At 39.7% G+C, this 19,811-nt stretch overlaps 1 protein-coding gene across 2 annotated transcripts in view; it reads left to right on the top strand.

Annotated features, from left to right (window-relative positions):
* Nucleotides 1-19,811, top strand: part of PARD3B (par-3 family cell polarity regulator beta) — a 429,894-nt gene that overhangs the window by 171,230 nt on the left and 238,853 nt on the right. The window contains exon 5 of one of the 2 annotated variants that reach the window (XM_069860945.1): nucleotides 12,785-12,876. The exons of the other annotated variant lie outside the window; for it this stretch is intronic. Coding sequence (XP_069717046.1) covers nucleotides 12,785-12,876 — 92 coding nt within the window. The remainder of the gene's footprint in view (nucleotides 1-12,784; nucleotides 12,877-19,811) is intronic. 2 annotated transcript variants of the gene reach the window in all.

Here is a 19,811-nt window from a genome sequence, read left to right as displayed (position 1 = left end):
TTCATGAAGTATGGTGGGTATGTTTTGTACCTTAGGTTTTTAGCAAAGCATTTCCTCTGTAACATTTACATTCTTGTTTAGTCTTTATCTTTTCAAACAGAATGTAGCAGAGGCTGTATTTTAATACCTCTTGATTCTACCATATTTTAAAGAAATTAATTTCTGTCTCTTTTTTTGATACCCATAAGCGTTCCCATTAGTCTGTATACCAGCCTTAGACAGCAGAAGGTGTCCTTGGCTGTTGCATCAGTGCCTAATGGGGATCGCATATTGAAACCTGAGAAGCAGGGGGGAGTTTGTTGTTTGTGTTCTTTAATTGCTGATGTCAGTTCAGTGTTCAGCCTTTGACAAAGGCAAGCAGCGGAGGATGTGCACCTCACGCATCTGGAGAAAAAGTTCCTAGATACTCTATATGCTTCTATTTATTTCACAGAGAGTGGGCTCTGTCAGTGTTTAATTAGAAAAGCAGGCAAGTTTTTTTCCTGTTCTGCTTAACATGGCTTGGGTAATAATGTTTCTGTGACACCTTTTTTTGAGTGTTTATACTGTTGGCCACTGTATTGTGCAGACGCGCCTGTGCATACTGGACTTCAGAAATTGATGTGGCTGTTCTACAAAGATTTAGTCAGAGTTAAAATATTCATCTGACTGTACCATCTGTCTTGTGCTCTCTCCCCTTTGCACATTCTTCAGGCTTCAGTGTTAACTTGCACACACAGTCACACTCTGTTGTCTCTAGTTCTGCAGAGAGAATGTTCTAAATATTCATAATGTTATGTATATGTCATGCTAGGTGGCTGTGTATTATTAGAAATCCTGGGCTTTAAGCACACTGTCATCCATTGTTCAGTAAACACAATTACATCGCCCTATCTTTCATCTCTTCTCTAATGAATCTATGCTAATTGATTAATCAGTGCTGTTGCTTCACTATGATAATCCCATATGAGCAATAGCGGCAGCATAACTAGCAATTACTAGCGTATGTTGTACACTGAGGAAAACACAGGGTACTACACTGTAAGTGGCAAACCCAGACCAGGAGGAAGGGAGCGGTGCCTCAGCCAACCCCTGCCTTCCATAGCTCAGCTCTGTCTGCTGGGAGGAGAGCTTGGCCAGGAGTGCCAATTTGAAGTGGTCTTTGGATGTGAGTGTGATCCACTGAGTTACTAGTACAGGGAATATCGCAGGCTATCGCCTATTACTGGGGTGTTAAGAAAAGGCCTGTCTGAGAAGATGCACCCAATGTCATCAGCTGGTGTTGGTTGCTGAAGTGACTGTCTTCTTGACTTAAATGTGGCTATGACAGTGATTTCTAGAGCGAGGCAAAACCCATTCTTAAACCATTACAACATCTAACTGATGTTAATGCTTAACGTACAAAGCCATGAGTTGAGGTTTCTGATCTAAGACAAAGCTTAACTTTGGCTCATGCTGTGATGTGAGTGGAACTTAGCAAGCTGATGGATGGTAACAATTTGGTTTTCTTTGCTTTTCCAGAATCAACAGAGCTGTGGATTCCTGTTGACCAGCCTACCTTGCTTAAGGCATCATGTTGTAGGCTCCATTCATTAAGACAGTTAGCAGCAAAATGTCAAATACAGTCTCTAGTGAGGTCCCTTTGTAACCTTGAAAATGGGTGTGGTTTTTAGATTTTGGAAACTATTATTCACTCCCACTGGCGCGGTGGTGCTGAAGAATTATATGGTTTTCATTTGGTTGAAAAGGGCAACTAAATTCAGGAAAGGATTTATTGTAAGGAATAAAGATGCAAGGCTAAAGTATCATTTGCATGTTCCACCTTTAAATAATACACATTCTTTAGCAGCCTTTCAGATAATATTGTGGGCATATAGGTGTTTCAAAAGCAGAAAGTTTTGATTCCGTAGTACAATTCCATTTTTAAAACTGTTTTCTGTATTAGTATTTCATTTGTTGGTTTTGTTTTGTTTGTTTATTTTCCCCAAGTGTTCAGAATTAGTAGTTTTATGTTGTGTGATTTAAATCCAGATTCTGTTTCTGGGAGAAAAGGTGACGTGGCAGCATACATACGTGTTTCTGGGTAAAATTTAGATGTTCACGAAGCAACATTTTCATGAAGAAATTATCCTGGTGTAATATGTAGTGGTTTCAGAATTTTTCATTTACTTTTTAAAAAGAATTCAACCAGTTCCTCTTTGCGTGGATAAGAAAGGAGATGAAATACAGATTTGTAGTTTGCAAATCTCTTGTAAAAAGTTCTGTCAATTAAAGATCTTGAGAGGCTTAAAGAAGTGAGTCAAGCTAGGGGAGATCATGCTGATGTTCTCTTGGTCTAAGAAAAAATGGTGCATTTTCTTGTAGAGAGATGAATTACTTTCCTATTTTTGCAATATTAATTGCTCAATGGCGGTTTCCAACCAAGAGAAGGGATTAGTGTGCATTTGTAGAGCTAATGATAGTGCACTTTTTAAATTATGCTTGTTGCCATGGGAATGCTTACAAATAATTTATATAGTGACTCAGATGTCCAAAGGTTGTGCAGTTTCTTTGAACACAGATTTTTATCTCCAAGTGGATGATACAGAAGAAATCACAAGCTTTAGCTTGGAAACACCTGCTTCTTCACTGCCTTGCATTGCTGACAGTGCTGGTAAATGTTCTCTGTAAATAAAAGACTGCCTATGGATTTCTGGACAGTAAATTTAGCAACAGTCCTTAAAATGTATTATAATTAAAACAGTAAAACGTAAGTAAAATGCTAGTATTCTAGCAGAAGCTCAGGATTTATCTACATGGTATTTGACACCTAGGCACAAGAGTTGCCGTGCTTCAGGTCAGCCAGAATTTTTTTTGCTCTTTGCATGGATGCGCTGAAATTAATAATCTTGCTTGTCTTGCCAGCAGACAATACTGGCTCAGGCACACTGGCCTCCTGATACTGCTTTGTAGTGTCTAGTTGGCTTGCAGTACAGGCAGAGAGCTTGTGTATGTCTTCAAATGATGATGTAGACACATTCAGAAACAGTAGAGGGTATTTAAGTCAGTAATGTTCTCGCCTAATTTTGCTTATACTTTCTCCTGCTAATAAGTTTTCATCAGGAGAAGAGCTATACTTTGACTTTAACACTTTCTGCAGGTATTGGTAAACTGATTTTTTTTTCTCATGCTAGACAAAGCCTGGTGTTTTTTAGTTGTAAAAAGTAGAAGTTCACTTCCTAAAATTCTGTACGCCCTATGGAATCTTAATGTGTTTTCCATCATGAAAACCCCTTTAGATGCATTCAGTAGCAAATGTGTGTTTGAATGCTTACCTGATCAAGAGTGACAATTAAAATCAGCTTGACAAAGTTGGGGAGAGAGCTACAAATGTGTCGTCTGTTTTAAAGGTGCCAGTGGTCACATGTCTGGCTGGTTACGCCACCATTTCAGTAATTTTTCTAATATTGACAGCTTTTAAAAATTGCTAATGCTTACCGTATTAATTGCGTTTCCAGTAGTTTTTTGGTTGGTGTTGGCACATGGCTCGCCAGTTACTCTGTCCTTTCAGTAATTAATCCAGTACTGACAGCTCCTAAAAGCTGTGAACATGTACTGTGCTACTTAATGTTTCCAGTAGTTTTTGGTGGTGTGTGGTGGGAACACCGAAACATTTCCTTTTACTTCAGGAACTGGTTCTTGGCCAGTAGAGGTGCTAAGTCCAAATATTTATCAATGCTTTTAAAAGCAGCTTTCTACTGCTTTGGGAAAGACACTGCTCACACCTTCCCCTGGAAATTCTTAAAATATTGGGCTTAACTCCAGATTTTATGTGCAGGAAAGCTATTTCTGGAGACTTTCAACTGAAGTGGTTTTTCCATTTTTCTTTTCCTCTGAGCCCTTCACAAATGGAAGTACTTAGGCACACTCAGGCTGCACCTCTTCCTTCCCTTTGCCCATGCAAAACCACTGCCAAGAAAGGTGTGAACTGCAGTACTGTTACAACCAGTAAAATTTTTTTTTCTCAGTGTTAGTGTTTCAGCTGAGGCCTTTCTGAGTGTTTTATGACCCAAATTATATGTAACAGTTTTGATCTCTAAGTCTGAAACAATCTTTGCTGCTCTTAAAAACAGAGAACTTACTGTTTCTGTAGGAATTCAAGAAACAGAGCATTGCTGTTTCCATGCAGAGAATTCTCATCTGCTAGATTTTTTTAGTGGTTAAGACTCAAATTGGGAGTAGATAAGGCAGAAAGGGTTAGGGAGAACATCTTGAAAGTTGGTATTGGCAAGGTGTGTTTTACATGTAGAGACTGAACATTTCCAGAAGAGCTCAGTGGGATTTTAGAGGTGAGAAACTGGCCGATGTAGCTTGTCTCCTTGGAGAACTGAGGCTCCTCCAGTTCTGATTTCTGCTGACGCCTGTGCTCCCTTGGGAGCCATGTTTGATACTAACTATTTTGCCCTTGCAGAAGGCAGGAGCTGCAAGGTGCCTGCTGGCTCAGGACCACTGCTAATTAGGAGGGTAGAAGGGATGGCCTCCTGTACTTAACCCCGTGTTACTCTTCCCTTTGGCTTCTTGGTGTGTGAGCGTCCTGTTTACTATTGAGACTCTTCTCTCATATTCTTTTGACAGAAGTTTTTGGCTGCTGAGCCAAGGCCTGGGCAATAATTTCGAAAATATCTGTGTGTACATAGGATGTTCCTGTCCCAGTTTTCCCAGTGATACTGAGCAGGTACTTCAGTTGGACTGCACATGTGATACAATTGCTCTTAATCTGTTTCACTGCGAAGTCCCACAGAGCATTTGGACCTGGTGAGGAAGGGCATTTTAGCCAGCTTGACTTCTTCCATTGAATATATATATACAGAGAGTGTATGTATCCCTAAGGGATGACAACCCTCAGTTGAGCATTATTAGCAAACGTTTTGGGGAATACTTTCTTACTCCAGACTGATTTCCAAGAGATGGTCTATTTATGCCCATGATTTAAAATGTCTTTTTAAGTACCAGGAACACAGCTAACTACAATATTCAAGAAAGGCACTGGTAACCGAAAGGGGAAAATGTTGTTGTTGTGGTTCCTGAAGCAGTTATGTAATTGTTAAAAGCCATACTATATCATGCTTTTTCTTTCTGCTGTGCTAATTAAACATGAATCCACTTGCATGTTATTAAAATTATCTGAAGATGTACAGCTATTCTTCTATTGAAAAATATCTTTTACTAGTCCAGTCAAATATATTTCAATTGGCAGTATTGAAAGAAGCTGTGTGATTCTTATTTTCATATTTGTTGCCTGCCTAAAAATCATCTTCAGCAAGTGATTAATTGCCTCTGTAGATACTGCACAATTGCATCAATTATCCATTTCAAATTAATTTCATTCTGAATAGTTGAGAGGATGATGTAGTTTAATCAGTAAGTGAAATGGAACTATTGTAAGCTGTTTAAAAATACTTATCGCATTTTTGTGAAGGCAGGGAGATTTAAAATGAGCAGACCACTGGAAAGTAAGAATGCAGTAACAAACAGTATTTTTTTCCTCTTCAGTTTCAAAGCATTTTATTAGCTTTCTTTGCATTGTTTTTCATCCTTGACTTATTGACAGTAGTTATAGTGTGAGGATGTTAGATGGCTGGGAACTTTTTAATTGAGATAAATTAGTTGTGGTTATAAATACACTTGTTTAATTATGACAGCTTGCATGTCTGATCAGCGTCGTCTCTTTTGGTCAAGCTCTGTTATGTTTAAGAGCATAGTGAGCAACTGAATTCAGTTTTCTGTTACTGTTTGGTTTTAAAAGGATATGTTTGATATTTCATTATGCTTATTTAGAAGGAAAAAAGGAAAGTTATATGTTAAAATAACAGAATTAACCTGGAAAATATTTTGAGGCATTGTTATGTGTGTTTTTGCAATGCTAAACCTTTCTTAAATATCTGTATGGAAGTGGGTTGGGTGTTAGATGAAGCAGTGTGGACAGGAAGATTGGCTGGTGTTAGCTCGGTAACGAAAGGTTAGTTAAGCAGATGAAACACAGATGATGACACCAAGTTTGGTTTTGTATCTAATATTTGAATGCTTAGAGTTTTGTGTAATGCATTGAAAGTTAGTATTGTACAATGTAATATGTAACTTGTTCAGAGCTGCTGATTTCAATGCTTTTACCTAGTTATAAACTTTTTTTCTTCCACAAAGGTGTTTTAAAACCGGGTTTCTGCTAACTGATAGCATTTCACTTATCACAGTGTTCCCTGGCCTTATGATAGCCTGATTCTAAGCCTTTTAAATAATAAAGATAAAATAACTGTTTTCTTAGTGTAGGGTTTTAGGTCCGCAGCTTCAATTAGTCCCATGGTGGATTTAAGGCCAAATAGAGAAATCTATTTATTGATTTTAAGTCTAAAACATTTGAAAAACTTGTGGTTTGCTGTATTTTTCTTTTTACAGTTTGATGGTGGCAAGAGTATCATAATGAAGGGCACTGGTTATTGTGGTTAAATGAGGTGTCTTAGCCCTTTCAGAAACGCACATGCAGACACGGCTCGTGGTGTCTCCCATACCAAAGCCTTTGAGGCACAGACATGTCCAACTGGCCAGAACTTGAAAAGAGCCCTGTATCTAAGTGCCGGGCATTACATTGAGAACTTTGCTTCAAACAGGGTTATCATATGTTAACCTGTGCTTGGTTGTATTATTACCGAAAGAAAAATCACCTTTATGTGCGTTCCTTGAGCTATGCGATCTTGGGGATTGTCTTCTGTATACTATGGCAGATGTTTCAGTTGTTGCTGTAGCTGAAGGTAAACACCTTCACTTTGTAACGCAGAGTAATTGCTTTGGGAATATTTATGAAAGTGATGATTTTTAAAGCTAAAAATAGTGCTATGTCTTTTAAAACTCATTCTGGCTGTCAGAAATGCTCATATGATCCTGAAAGTGTTACTAAAAATGTTCAATTTTTAAATATGGTAATTAAAATTGTCTGTTATGAGAGCAGTAGATGAGACATTTCCTGCATTTGTAAACTAAGCATCCCTCTCACCCCCAGGCTTCCTTGCATCTGATTGTTTGCTTTGTTGGGAGGATCTGAACTCCCACTGAACCTTCTTGGAAGAAAGTTTACTGTTGGCCAAGTAGGGAGAGGGAGCTCTGCAGCCTGCCACCCTGATCCATGAACTTCTGCTTTAGAGTTTGGGTGCTTTTCCTTTGTTTAAAAAAGCTGATGCCCTGAGGGAATACAATACTGTAAACTGGAGCTTCAGACATATATTTTCACTTTTGTCTTAGTCATTAAAAGAAAGTTTCAGTTAAAGAAACTTTCCCTTAGGGATACTGGGCGGCTTCAGTCCTAATTTGAGTAGCTACCGAGTGTATTTCTTATTAATAAATCTTATTTATTTCATAGAATCATAGAATAACCAGGTTGGAAGAGACCCACCGGATCATCGAGTCCAACCGTTCCCATCAAACACTAAACCATATCCCTCAGCACCTCATCCACCCGTGCCTTAAACACCTCCAGGGAAGGTGACTCAACCACCTCCCTGGGCAGCCTGTTCCAGTGCCCAATGACCCTTTCTGTGAAGAATTTTTTCCTAATGTCCAGCCTAAACCTCCCCTGGTGGAGCTTGAGGCCATTCCCTCTTGTCCTGTCCCCTGTCACTTGGGAGAAGAGGCCAGCACCCTCCTCTTTACAACCTCCTTTCAGGTAGTTATAGAGAGCAATGAGGTCTCCCCTCAGCCTCCTCTTCTCCAGGCTAAACAACCCCAGCTCTCTCAGCCGTTCCTCATAAGGCCTGTTCTCCAGCCCCTTCACCAGCTTTGTTGCTCTTCTCTGGACTCGCTCCAGAGCCTCAACATCCTTCTTGTGGTGAGGGGCCCAGAACTGAACACAGGATTTGAGGAGCGGTCTCACCAGTGCCGAGTACAGAGGGAGAATAACCTCCGTGGACCTGCTGGTCACGCCGTTTCTGATCCAAGCCAAGATGCCATTGGCCTTCTTGGCCACCTGGGCACACTGCTGGCTCATGTTCAGTCGCTGTCAACCAACACCCCCAGGTCCTTCTCCTCCAGGCAGCTTTCTAGACAGACTTCTCCTAGTCTGTAGCACTGCATAGGGTTGTTGTGCCCCAAGTGCAGGACCCGGCATTTGGCCTTGTTAACCCTCATGCCATTGGACTCTGCCCAGTGTTCCAGCCTGTTCAGATCCCTTTGCAGAGCCTCCCTACCCTCCCACAGATCGACACTTCCACCCAGTTTAGTGTCATCTGCAAACTTGCTAAGGGTGCACTCGATGCCTTCATCCAGGTCATTGATGAAGACGTTGAACAGGGCTGGACCCAGCACTGAGCCCTGGGGAACCCCACTTGTCACTGTCAAGCAGAATGCTGTGAGAAACTGTGTCAAAGGCTTTACTGAAGTCCAGGAAGATACATCCACAGCCTTTCCCTCATCCAGTAGCTGAGTCACTTTGTCACAGAAGGCGATCAGGTTAGTTTGGCAAGACCTGCCTTTTGTGAACCTGTGTTGACTGGGCCTGATCACCCGGTTCCCTCAAGTTTATTGTGTTTGATGACCATTTTATAATCCAAGCGTACCCTGCACTTGGGATTTTCTCAGTTGTTTATGTAGACTTTACCTTTTCTCAATTTATTGAGTTCTGAGATTTATCTCATGTCAGTTACCGTTTAATAAAAATCTTTTTCCGAGTGGAAGAGGATTTATTTTTTTTTTGGCTGCATAGGTTTTTCTAAAAGTGATATATTTGCGATTTCATGCTACCTACAAACTCACTACTTGTTTTAAAAGTGTTCTGAGCCTACCAGGGATAACTGAGGTGATTTAAAGCTCTTTGGTGTTCTCTGATGGCCTGTGAATATCTCTAAAACTCTCTTACAGGTCTAGGTGCTGTAGTCCGCTCTTGGGTGAATGTGCAAAATTTTTCTGCCGGAGAACCTCAATAAAAGTTTTCTTTTTAGCTAAAACAATGCAAAACTATGTTATCGACAGAGTTTAGTTAGGAAGCTGAGATGGTACAGTCTTTTTCAGAAAAGAAAACCCAGAGTTCTGATGATGGTGAGAAAACAGAGTAACTGCGCTGGTCTGTAGTCTGGCTGTCAGGGCAGGGTCTGCTGTGTTACCTGCTCAGGGCTGCACCCTTTGTTTGAAATAAAAAATTAAAAAATTGATCGTTTCTTAACCATTTTCAGTCAGTTCTGTCTCTCCTACTTTCTTTTTCTAGCTGGAAACAGATACGTTCACATCTCTGTCCAAAATTGTGACTATTGCTTTTTTCCCCCCAGACGTTCTGTGGTTTTTATGAAATGAGCATTTCAAAAAACCAAAGAAAAAATTGATAATTTCTCGCAGTCTCTAATCTGAGTAAGAGCCATGACCGATTCCAGGATATTTGTTGTTGGGGCTGGTAGATGTGCGTGCTGACTGTTGAATGGAGAAGACTGTGCATGTTCATAGAGTACAAAATGTTAGTGATGTGTATTCTGTCATTCTTTCTACTGTTAAACATACCCATGTACCTAATTCGAAAGCTAGTGCATAATGAATGTGAGACTCTTTCAAGTCTTTGGCTTAAAGTTATTTGCCAAGACCTATTGTCTGATAGGATCCCTCTCTCCTGCTTTTTGCAGCATTAAGAAAAATTGCTTGATTCAAATTCCCTATATAAATAAACGGTAAAACTTCCACTGTTCTTAGATGCATATGCTTTCTTAGTTTTTGTTTTTACCACACTGTTTTGCATTTTATTCCTGTTTCCTAAGTGAAAACTGCAATTCTATTGCTGTCACTGTATATCTATTATACTGTCAGCTGAATTTGAGTCAGGTTTTGGCAGTCAGTGTCATTAATTCTGTTATTAGTGCAAAACTGACAGTCAGACGTTAAAATAGGAATGAGAGATTGAGAATTTTTGTGTGTATTGGGTCATTGTCTTCTAATAGTGTCTGTACTTCTGCATTGTTGGTTTACTATCATTCTGCTAGTTGGGCAGGAGATGATCTGTTTAAATTTGTTGAGCTTCTAATGAAATGCTGAAGTACAGAAGGAATTTGTCCCATTTGTAATGATTGTTACGTGACTGGAGCTCTAATGTCATTCTTGGAGAGCTCAATTATAATGTCATTGATATGAATCAAGTTTCCTTGATCAGTTAAAAAATTAAATGTATCTGGCATTTTTTACTGCTTCAGCAAGTGATAATCTGTGATCTGTTTGAGCACTACATGCCTTCAAATTAAAATGAGCGGTGGAGGATGGGGGCTGTGACACTGAACTTCCCACTGTAGCTTTTATGAAATCCCTCAGCATTCTTCTGTCCAGCTCTGGAGAGGGTCACTTCAGGAGCTTTTAGTCTTTCAAAAAAAAAAAAACCCCACAAAAAAACTCCAAAGCAAGCTGTAGTTGCAGTTATGTATTCCACACTTCATCCTCTTAATTCCTCACAGAAGTTTCATCTTCTGGAATGATGGAAATGTGGGACTATCAGGCTGGACCATTACTTTCTGGTACTGGAACGAACACGCCTTGAAACATTTGTGACATGATTTTCAATCTGTTTCTGAGGACTTCTGCTGAAGGTTTGATACTCCTAATATCTACGATAACCCTATTATCCAGTTTCAAGATGCTTTTTGCTCTTCTGGTCTTCAGCAGAAAAAGGAAGCTGTTGGTTGCCATCTTTTTGCAAGTGCCTCTTATCTTGGAGTGTAGCTGTGCCCTTACCAATGTTGTGCTGTGTCACTAAAATTCTTGGTATGAGATTAGATTTGTTGATCAAAAAGTGGTTCCTTGTGATTTAAAACGTGTGAATCAGTCAACAGAAACATGAGATGAGGTTGTGTTCTGAACGTCAGTGTTTGTCATCACTGTGAAATCTGTTTCCCATGGAAGTGGAGAAGAAGGGCGAGTATGGATGTAACCTCTCTACAGCAAGAACAGTAACTAAAAGCCAAGAAATAACATCGCTTATGCAGACTTGTGTAGACTGCAAGGGAGGCTTTATATAGCAACACAGTTCTGAGGCATGAGTCGCAAGCTCTCAGTCATGCGCTGAGAAGCAATGTGATGCAGCCAGTTGTCTGGAAGAAAAGAGAGTCCAGTTAATTCACAACCCAAAATCTATGCATTAGCTATTTTCAGCCTTCCAAGAAGAGCCATTGTAGCACCAGTGTTTTCAGTGGTTGGCTAAAGGAGGTTAGCTTTGTTGGGAGCATTATTGCTAAGAGTTCTGTCAGCTTCTGAGATCTGTTGCTACCCAGGCACTACGTTTTTCCAAGATGAAGTCAATGGGAGAAGGCTTTGTGTCAGGTTTCTGCTGCAAGCACGCAACTTGAGGTTAAGTTCCTGAATTATGAAATTAGTATGGAAGATGCTTCATACGGCAAGAACTGCTTCTTGTTATGTGGTTCTGTTGTGAAAAGTGATTGGAATATAGAAGGCACATACTCAATACATATATTTTAAAATAGTTCTTCCATTAGTGACAGAAGTTTGCTTCAAGTGAGCTATATTGTCTTGCAGTGGAAGCCAAGTCCACTGAGTTGTGTACTCTAACACTCAAAGAGAATTGCTACCAGTATTATAGGTTTAAAAGCAGTGTCTGAACCAAAATGGGATCCGACTTGATTTATATTCCAAAGTTTTGTTTGCAAGGCTGGTTATCATTGTTTTTTAAAACACAGAACAACCCACTCTTGCCCCTGCTTTCTTGATACTTATAACCTGAAAATAAGTTTTACAAATCGGAAAACACCAAATGTTTGAAGGCATCCTTCTGAGTAGAGCCGTCCTTTGAGAGAAATAGAAAGTTTTAATTTACAGTGTAGAGCTTTTATTGAAAATTAAGTCACTTACCTAGTTGGCTTTGTTCTTTGGAATTAATTTGTAACATTGCTACCTTCTGCCGTAAGACAACTTGATGTGGCAACTACATACACTGGAAAACTGTATCACTGCAACAACAAAAAAATAATGATTAACTTTGGGCTTTATCTAGTTAAGATCAAACTCTGAATTGAATTCTCTTAGTGTGTTGACAGCTGAAGATTTATGTCTTCCAGCTATATTCCTGTTGCCGAGTTGGCAGAAGTGACCTCTCCAACAAAGGTCTTTGTTACGGATTTTTGCTCTGTTTACATTATTGCCATAAGGGTTACAATGAAGTACAGTACATTAAAGCTAATATATCACCTGCTGACAGGGGTCTTATCTCATTGGTACCTCTTTCCTTCTCCCAGTATGGAAAAAATGCAAACATTAAGAGTCTAAGGATCACAGAAAGAAAGTTAAATAATAGTTTTCAAGAACTTCAGCATTTATGTTAGGTCCCTGTGTGCGCTGAACTTTTGTGTCTGGCCAAATGGTTACTTTTTTTTTTTTTTTTTTTCTGCGCACTTACTGTGAAAATGTATTTACCAGATAAACGCTACTAAGGGATAGAAAGAGCAGAGAAAAAGCTCTTGGGTTTATCCAAGGTCTGTGGAATCCATTGTGAGAAAGGAGGTCGCTGAGAATGGGAAAGGGTGACATTCAGGCTAGATGGGTTCCAGTGGAAGCACGGTGGGAGTCTGGCATGAGGACTAGGGCTTCAGATATCGTCCTCTTTCTCTTTAGTCCTGTGTCATGTACACTGGATACAGAATGGGTCTCTTGGTTCTCACTGTTAGTGAGATGTTAGTGAGATGGTGTTACTTATTATTTGTTTTATCTTCCAAACATTCACTCCAAAATATCAATGCAACCATTGTTATATATGCATAAATATGTATGTAGTTTCAAAATGTGCTCTGAAATCTCTCAACAGGGCGCTTCCCAGGTATCCTTTCAGGATGGGGAGATGAACCTCACTGGACCCACAGAACTGTTGTTGGCTCAGAGGGCCCGGCTCCCTGTCAGGTAGGAACATCTTCTATTCGGTGCTGACTCAAGTGTGGTTCATCAACATGCAAGACTGACTTCTCGTTCCATCTGCACCTGTAAATCTGCATTATGCTCATTGTTGTCATGATCTCTTCTTCCTTCTCCCTTTCCCATCCTAAAAATGCACTAGATTCACATAGTGAAGGATCTATTGATGTGTTAATTACCCTCATTGATGAATATGGATGATTTTTATTGGGGTGTTTGTATTATAAGGCTAAAGGGGAAATATGCTGCTATTGTATAGTCAATGTTTTTGCTTTCTACTGAGTCCTGCAGGTATTTAATGTCATAAGGTAGAGAATGTTCTTAGGTAGTGTGTTATCTCCCAATAAATAACCAGTCAGCTGAACCATGTAATCCTGAAATTATTTTTTTTTCTTCAGTTAAAATGTCATCCCTGTTTTTGAGTGGTAAGGTTATTACTTTGCTATCTTCTGTAGTAGATTTTATATCTATGTTTATACACTGTGAAAACTCTAGCCAGTATTTTTGAGTGCATTGCCTCAGTAGAATAGTCAGATGGAGTGCATCCTTTTCCTGTCTTAATATATAAACCAGAGATGGACAGGGGTGTTCTAACTGAATTATAGATTCATAGAATGTCTAGGTTATAAAAGACCTTTGATATCATCAAGCCCAACCATACCTGTCCACTGCTAAATCGAATCCCTAAGCACTCCATCTTCTTAAATACCTCTAGGGATAGTGACTCCACCACCTCCCTGGGCAGCCTCTGCCAGTGCTTGATGACCCTTGCGGTGATGAAATTTTCCCTAATGTCCAATCTCAGCCTCCCCTAGCACAACTTGAGGCCATTTCCTCTAGTCCTATCACCTATCACTTGGGTGAAGAAGACAACATCCACCTTTCTACAACCTCCTCTCACGTGGTTGTGAACAGTGATAACGTCTCCTCTCAGCCTTCTCTTCTCTTGGCTAAATAGCCCCAGCTCTTTCAGCCACTCCTCATAAGACTTGTTCTCCAGCCCCTTCACCAGCTTCCTTGCTCTTCTCCAGACACACTTCGGGACCTCAACATCTTTGTTGTAGTGAGGGGCCCAAAACTGAACACAGTATTTGAGGTGCGGCCTTACTAGTGCTGAGTGCAGGGGCAGAATCACTTCCCTGGTCCTGCTGTTTCTGATATAAGCCAAGACGCCATTGGCCTTCTTGGCCGCCTGAGCTCACTGCTGGCACGTGTTCAGCCGCTCTCCTCCAACACCCCCGGGTCCTTGTCTGTGGGCAACTTTCCAGCCATTCTTCCCCAAGCCTGTAGTGCTGCACGGGGTTGTTGTGTCCCAGAAAGGGGGTAGTGGTCACATCGACTGTTTGGGAAGTTTGAGAGCTGCACAGCTGAAACACAAGGAAACAGGTTTTCACAAGGGGTTTAATAATGAGCTTCAGAGTTTGTTCTTCCTGCAGTCACACAAGTCAGAGTGCAATACAGTGTCAGAAATCAGGTCAATCAGATCCTCAGTGATGCTAAGAAAGGATGTGATCTGGCAAGTATAGAGCAAAATGTTTTCATGCTGCTATTCTCCTGTAGCACCATTAGCTTGAATTTCAGTTTTGACTGGTGATTCAGGTTGTGCTGAAGTCACTGTTTTGAGTTGGCAAAGGAATTCGGTCCTTTGTCCAGTATGTTGTTTGTTGCAGAACTGTAGTGATATCGTAGCACATTGTATAATGAAATTTAGAAATGTTACTCAGCAAATTTCTGCATGACAGCTAAAATGTCAAAAATTAATTTGTTTTGATTTTGATGGTAGCAAATAATCATTTACCAGAATTTTGCAGCTTATTGTCAAAACAGTATAAAGTAAAAACCATTTTAAAAACTTTATCTGTATGCCTTAACCTTAAAGCATTTATCCTGACAAACACCTGAGAAAAAACAAGTGTTAATATTCTCATTTTAGCTACATGGGGTCTGGGAAAGGCATGAAACAATATACCCAAAACCTCTGGGAAGGTTCGCAAGAACAGGGACTCTGACCTTGGTGGTCTCCTGGGTCATGCCAGGGTTTTGGTACAAGGATCACCTTTCCTTTTGGAGCATGTCTAAAACCAGTCTTTTCCATACAAGAGAGTTAAGTTCTTAATTTTTCTTGTTTGAGTCATCATTTCATTTTTTTAGTGGGGAAACATTTCCATCCTGTTAAGGTTGTGCTCTTCTACGCATCTGTTTGCGATTTTCCTTCCTCATGGAGGCCTCCTTGTCACCTACTTTGTATATCATTTTGTAGTTTCTTCTCTTGTCTTCCGATACTGATACATATTTTTAGAATGGTCTCATCATGAAAAATCACTGGAGCGTGCTCCCAGCTTTCTCTGCAACTTCCAGGCTTCCAAGTTACACACTGGACGATTAAGTGTTCATCGTGCAGTTATAGAACTTAGTTTAGTTGCTAATGCTTATTTTCTCTTTGTGCAATGTTGCTAAAGACTTCTACAGCTTGTTTCACCTGAGGTAATTATTATGCATCACCCAATATATGCACTCATTTGTTTCTTGATCCGTTAATTTGTAATGGGGATTAATCAAGCTCTGAGTATGCTGTGCTCACATTTACTGTTGTCCTTAGGCTTTTACAAGGGTGTTTTAGATCATCTAAGTCCTCTTAGGAATTTTCTGAGAACACGTTATTGTTTATCAAGCTAAACAAGTCATTTCTTGCCCTTGGGATTCTTCAGAAGAAGGTTGTGGTAATCATTGGCTTTCAATCTACATAAACTAATTTTGGTGGACGTTTGAAACAATAACAATGAGAAGGACCTCTGCGACCAGACTTTCTCTGGCATGTCACAAAACAGTGAATAATAAGTCTAGATTTCTGTAGATCTCTTAGGACCTTTGTTGAATTCTGCAAACTGTCTTGGCAGAGGAGTATAGAAGGAAAAATGACAGAATATAGATTGGGGCCCACTGAATTGATGCCTGAACATCAAAGTGTTGAATGGATGGGGAGGAGAGGGAAAGCTTGAAAGCAAAAGTTTCTGCATTGGTCGTAACTTTTTAAAGATAAAATTAATTGTCTTAATCTGGATTGAGATTGATGCATTAAGGAGAAACATTGATGAAAAATAACCCCAATAAAACACAACCACAAAAACCAAAATAAAGACAAAGAAACAATGTTTCTTTAAATGCAGAGTCCCAGTAAAATAATTCATAGAATCATAGAATCACCAGGTTGGAAGAGACCCACCGGCTCATCGAGTCCAACCATTCCTATCAAACAATAAACCATGCCCCTTAGCACCTTGTCCACCTATGCCTTAAACACCTCCAGGGAAGGTGACTCAACCCACCTCCCTGGGCAGCCTGTTCCAGTGCCCAATGACCCTTTCCATGAAATATTTTTTCCCGATGTCCAGCCTGAGCCTCCCCTGGCGGAGCTTGAGGCCATTCCCTCTTGTCCTGTCCCCTGTCACTTGGGAGAAGAGGACAGCACCCTCCTCTCCACAACCTACTTTCAGGTATTTGTAGAGAGCAGTGAGGTCTCCCCTCAACCTCCTCTTCTCCAGGCTAAACAACCCCAGCTCTCTCAGCCGTTCCTCATAAGGCCTGTTCTCCAGCCCCTTCACCAGCTTTGTTGCTCTTCCCTGGACTCGCTCCAGAGCCTCAACATCCTTCTTGTGGTGAGGGGCCCATATACCTTGCTTGTGCTTCTTGTGTCCTGAGGAGATTTTTTGCTTTAAAATTATTAATTATTTTCTGATATCTGTAATATATTCCATTTTTTTTGAGCAGTGAACTTAGGAGGAATTCAGAACACATTATTTTGTGAAGCAAAGTTAGTTGGTGTTTCTGTGAGTCACTGGAATTTCAGAAGTCAAAGAATTAAAATTTTAAGGCAATGTTTTTTGTTCTTGCATTTTTGTTTTCTTAAAGGTAAAGAGTTTTTTTTAAACTCTTTTTGCGGAAGTTGTTTCATTAGGAGAAATAGCTTTATAAATTAAAATAATGAGTCACTAGAGACTATCTATCTATCTTACTTGTATCTTAATTTGATTAAATATAAGTAAAGAAGATTTTATTAATAAAATAGTATTAAATAATAGAAATTTTTTTCCACAAGTAGTAAAACTAGCATCTTAATATCTAATTTGATTTCTTTTACGCTGTTCTTTCTGAAGGGAAGTATTATTTATAACTCATTTGTGCAGGTATCTTTCTTGTTATATTTCAAAGATATTAGGGCCATGAAGGACCATTAAGAAATGATACCTTAAGCCTTCATTTAAATAAGCCATGTTAAGTTGTGTTAATAAAGCTAATATTTCAGCTCAATTCTGATCTATTCCGTACTATGGAAGAAAGAAGAAAACCACTGTTGTCTTTGCTGCTTTCATTGGAAAATATCCTTTCCTGTCACTGAGTTTGGTAATTGTTATGACCTATAGCACTTAAGCAAAATAGCAGCTAGTCACCTAAGAAAATTATTTGAGCCTTCTCATCAGAGCACCAGCCTCTCTGAGGTCAGTGTCCTTTCTCTAACCGCAGCCAATCATGGGTGTTTCAGATGGAGGCAGAGAAAAAGGATACCATGATTAGTACTTTATGATTGTGAAGCCTAGTCAGTTGAAGTTAAAGGCTTCAGACTTGGCTTGTTTTATAGTTCTCACTCAAGTAGGAAAACTATTTCGTTTGCAGTTCACTGCTTTAAGTAGGCAAAATTTGTTGCATGTTGGATAAATTAAATGAGTAGCAATGTGGAGGACTTTTAGCTTCTCTACTCAGAAGCTGATAGGAGGGAAGTTTCTTTGGCTGGATTCTCTTAAAACATTTCATTATCAAAGTACTGGGGAACTTTTCAGGACTGTATCCCTCAGGAGTCTGAAAATTTTAATATGACCTTTTGAAAGCTGAATTTTGCTAGAGGAGAGTCTCGAAACATTGGGTCATTGGCACGGTTTTAATGGAATAAATAAAGTCAGGACTAATTACAATCCTCTTGAAATGTCTGAAGTTGTTTATTTTTATTTTGGATTTGCTGGTAAAATTGATGTTCAGAATAAGGGAGACTGAGCTAATGCCATCAGAGTATAAAATCTGGTGGGTTTTCCTTGTTGCCTTTCATTTTCTGTGCTAGGATTGCAAGATTTTTAAAGTAGCAGTAGGGTCTTGATACTCAGGGAGGTCAGGTATAAATTTATCACGGCCTGTTACACTGAATCCCTTAGCACACTACACACTAATACTGGTTTTGGAAACCTTGCTTTTCTTAGTAAAAATGACTGTGTTAAGAAATAGTAAACGTGAATCTGCTTGGAAGTGGATGTTAGCTTAATAGCAGTGGATTAGTTGGAACTCAAAAGGGTTATTTATGCATAGATAATTCATTATGTGTTTTCATTATGTCCTGTTTTGTGGTCTCCCCATTTCTTTCTAGCAGAGGTCAGGGTCAATTCCATGGTTTAAGCACTGTAGATACATAATTAACGTGTAACTGCAGCAATTTTTCCTTCTCTGTATTTTACTTTTTTTTTTAACCTTCTGTGTCTTTCATTAGTCTAACAACACAGAAGTGGAGCAACTTGATTTAAAGAAACACAGATACGGAAATCTGGTGCCTGCAGGCTATCAAGTTTCTCTCTAAACCTTTAGACAGTTAATCTTGTGAGAACTAACTAAATTTAGTGGGGAAAAAAATCTGGATTACAGTAGTGTCTTTTCTAGATTAATGCATTTGGCAGAGGAGGGGGTCATTTGGTTACCTCTTTGAACCTGAAACTGAGAGATTTTAACATTATTTCATATTAAGTATTTAAACTTAGTGGATAGTTTATTTAGTTCTGTGTAGGATGGAGCAGCTGAAACACACTTGTCTCTTTGGGGTTCCCTTAAGTGTGCCTGCAAAGCTGCTTCTTGACTCTCCTTGTTCAGTTGCTTCCTCTTCTCCTTGTAGGGTGGTCTGCATCCATATTTAGATATTGCTCAGGTTTTCATCATTTAAGGTATTCGCACTAACATTCTGAGTTCCATTTCTTTCTTCAGGGCTTCCAAGACATTTTCGTCAGAGCTTTGAGCATCTAGTTTGAAAGAGGGAAGAAAAATTGTTGAAAATGTATAGGAGGTGGGTGGGACATGTGCTGACAGCTTTAGTTGAAATGGCTACTCCAGAAGCCTCTCTGGATGAATGGGTGCAGACATTTTATTACCATCAGGAACTGTACTGTTTTGATATGCAAAAGTAGTACATGGATGGAGTCATCACCCTCTTTATTTGGGTAAACCTGTACACATTTCCTTTCTAAAATTCTCTTTAGTAACTTGACATCGCCTGTAGACCTGTGCTCTCTACCAAATGTCAGTAGCCTCAGTTCATGGATGCTCTCCTCCCCTGGAATGGCAGCATTGGCTGGTGGGGCTGGAGGCACAAGTGAAGAATAAGCAAGGAAGTGCAGCTCAATAACTTCATCTGTGAGCTCTCCACATCTGCGTGATGTTTCCTTTTTCTTTTACTTGGCTGTAGTCAATAAAAATGCCACAAAGCATGTTCAGAATATCAGCTGTGCTTTTCTGTTCACACGGGAAACACTGACATGCTGTGCGAAGAGACCTTTTTTTCAGATGCAGCAGCTTACTAATCTGTACCTTTTCTGAAAAACAATCAAGGACTTCAATGATCTATTCAAAGGTTGTTGCTTCGTCATGTTGTGCCTGGGTTGAAGACTTAGGTGCAAGTGTTGAATAAGACTAAAATGGCAAAAGAATATGCTGTTGGAATGATGAGTACTTGATCTGTGTTTATTCGGGCATTAGGTTCTTGTGACATACACATGATGACAAGTTTTGCCTGGCAACCCATGCAGAAAGCAGCTTTTTCCAAGGTGCTGTCTTCAGTATGTTGCAAAACAATTAATCACTGTAGGCTGCATCTACTGCGTTCTCCTGGAGAAATC

This window comes from Phaenicophaeus curvirostris, chromosome 7, assembly GCF_032191515.1.
Source record: "Phaenicophaeus curvirostris isolate KB17595 chromosome 7, BPBGC_Pcur_1.0, whole genome shotgun sequence".
NCBI lineage: Eukaryota > Metazoa > Chordata > Aves > Cuculiformes > Cuculidae > Phaenicophaeus > Phaenicophaeus curvirostris.
This window is presented reverse-complemented; position numbering and strand designations above follow the sequence as displayed.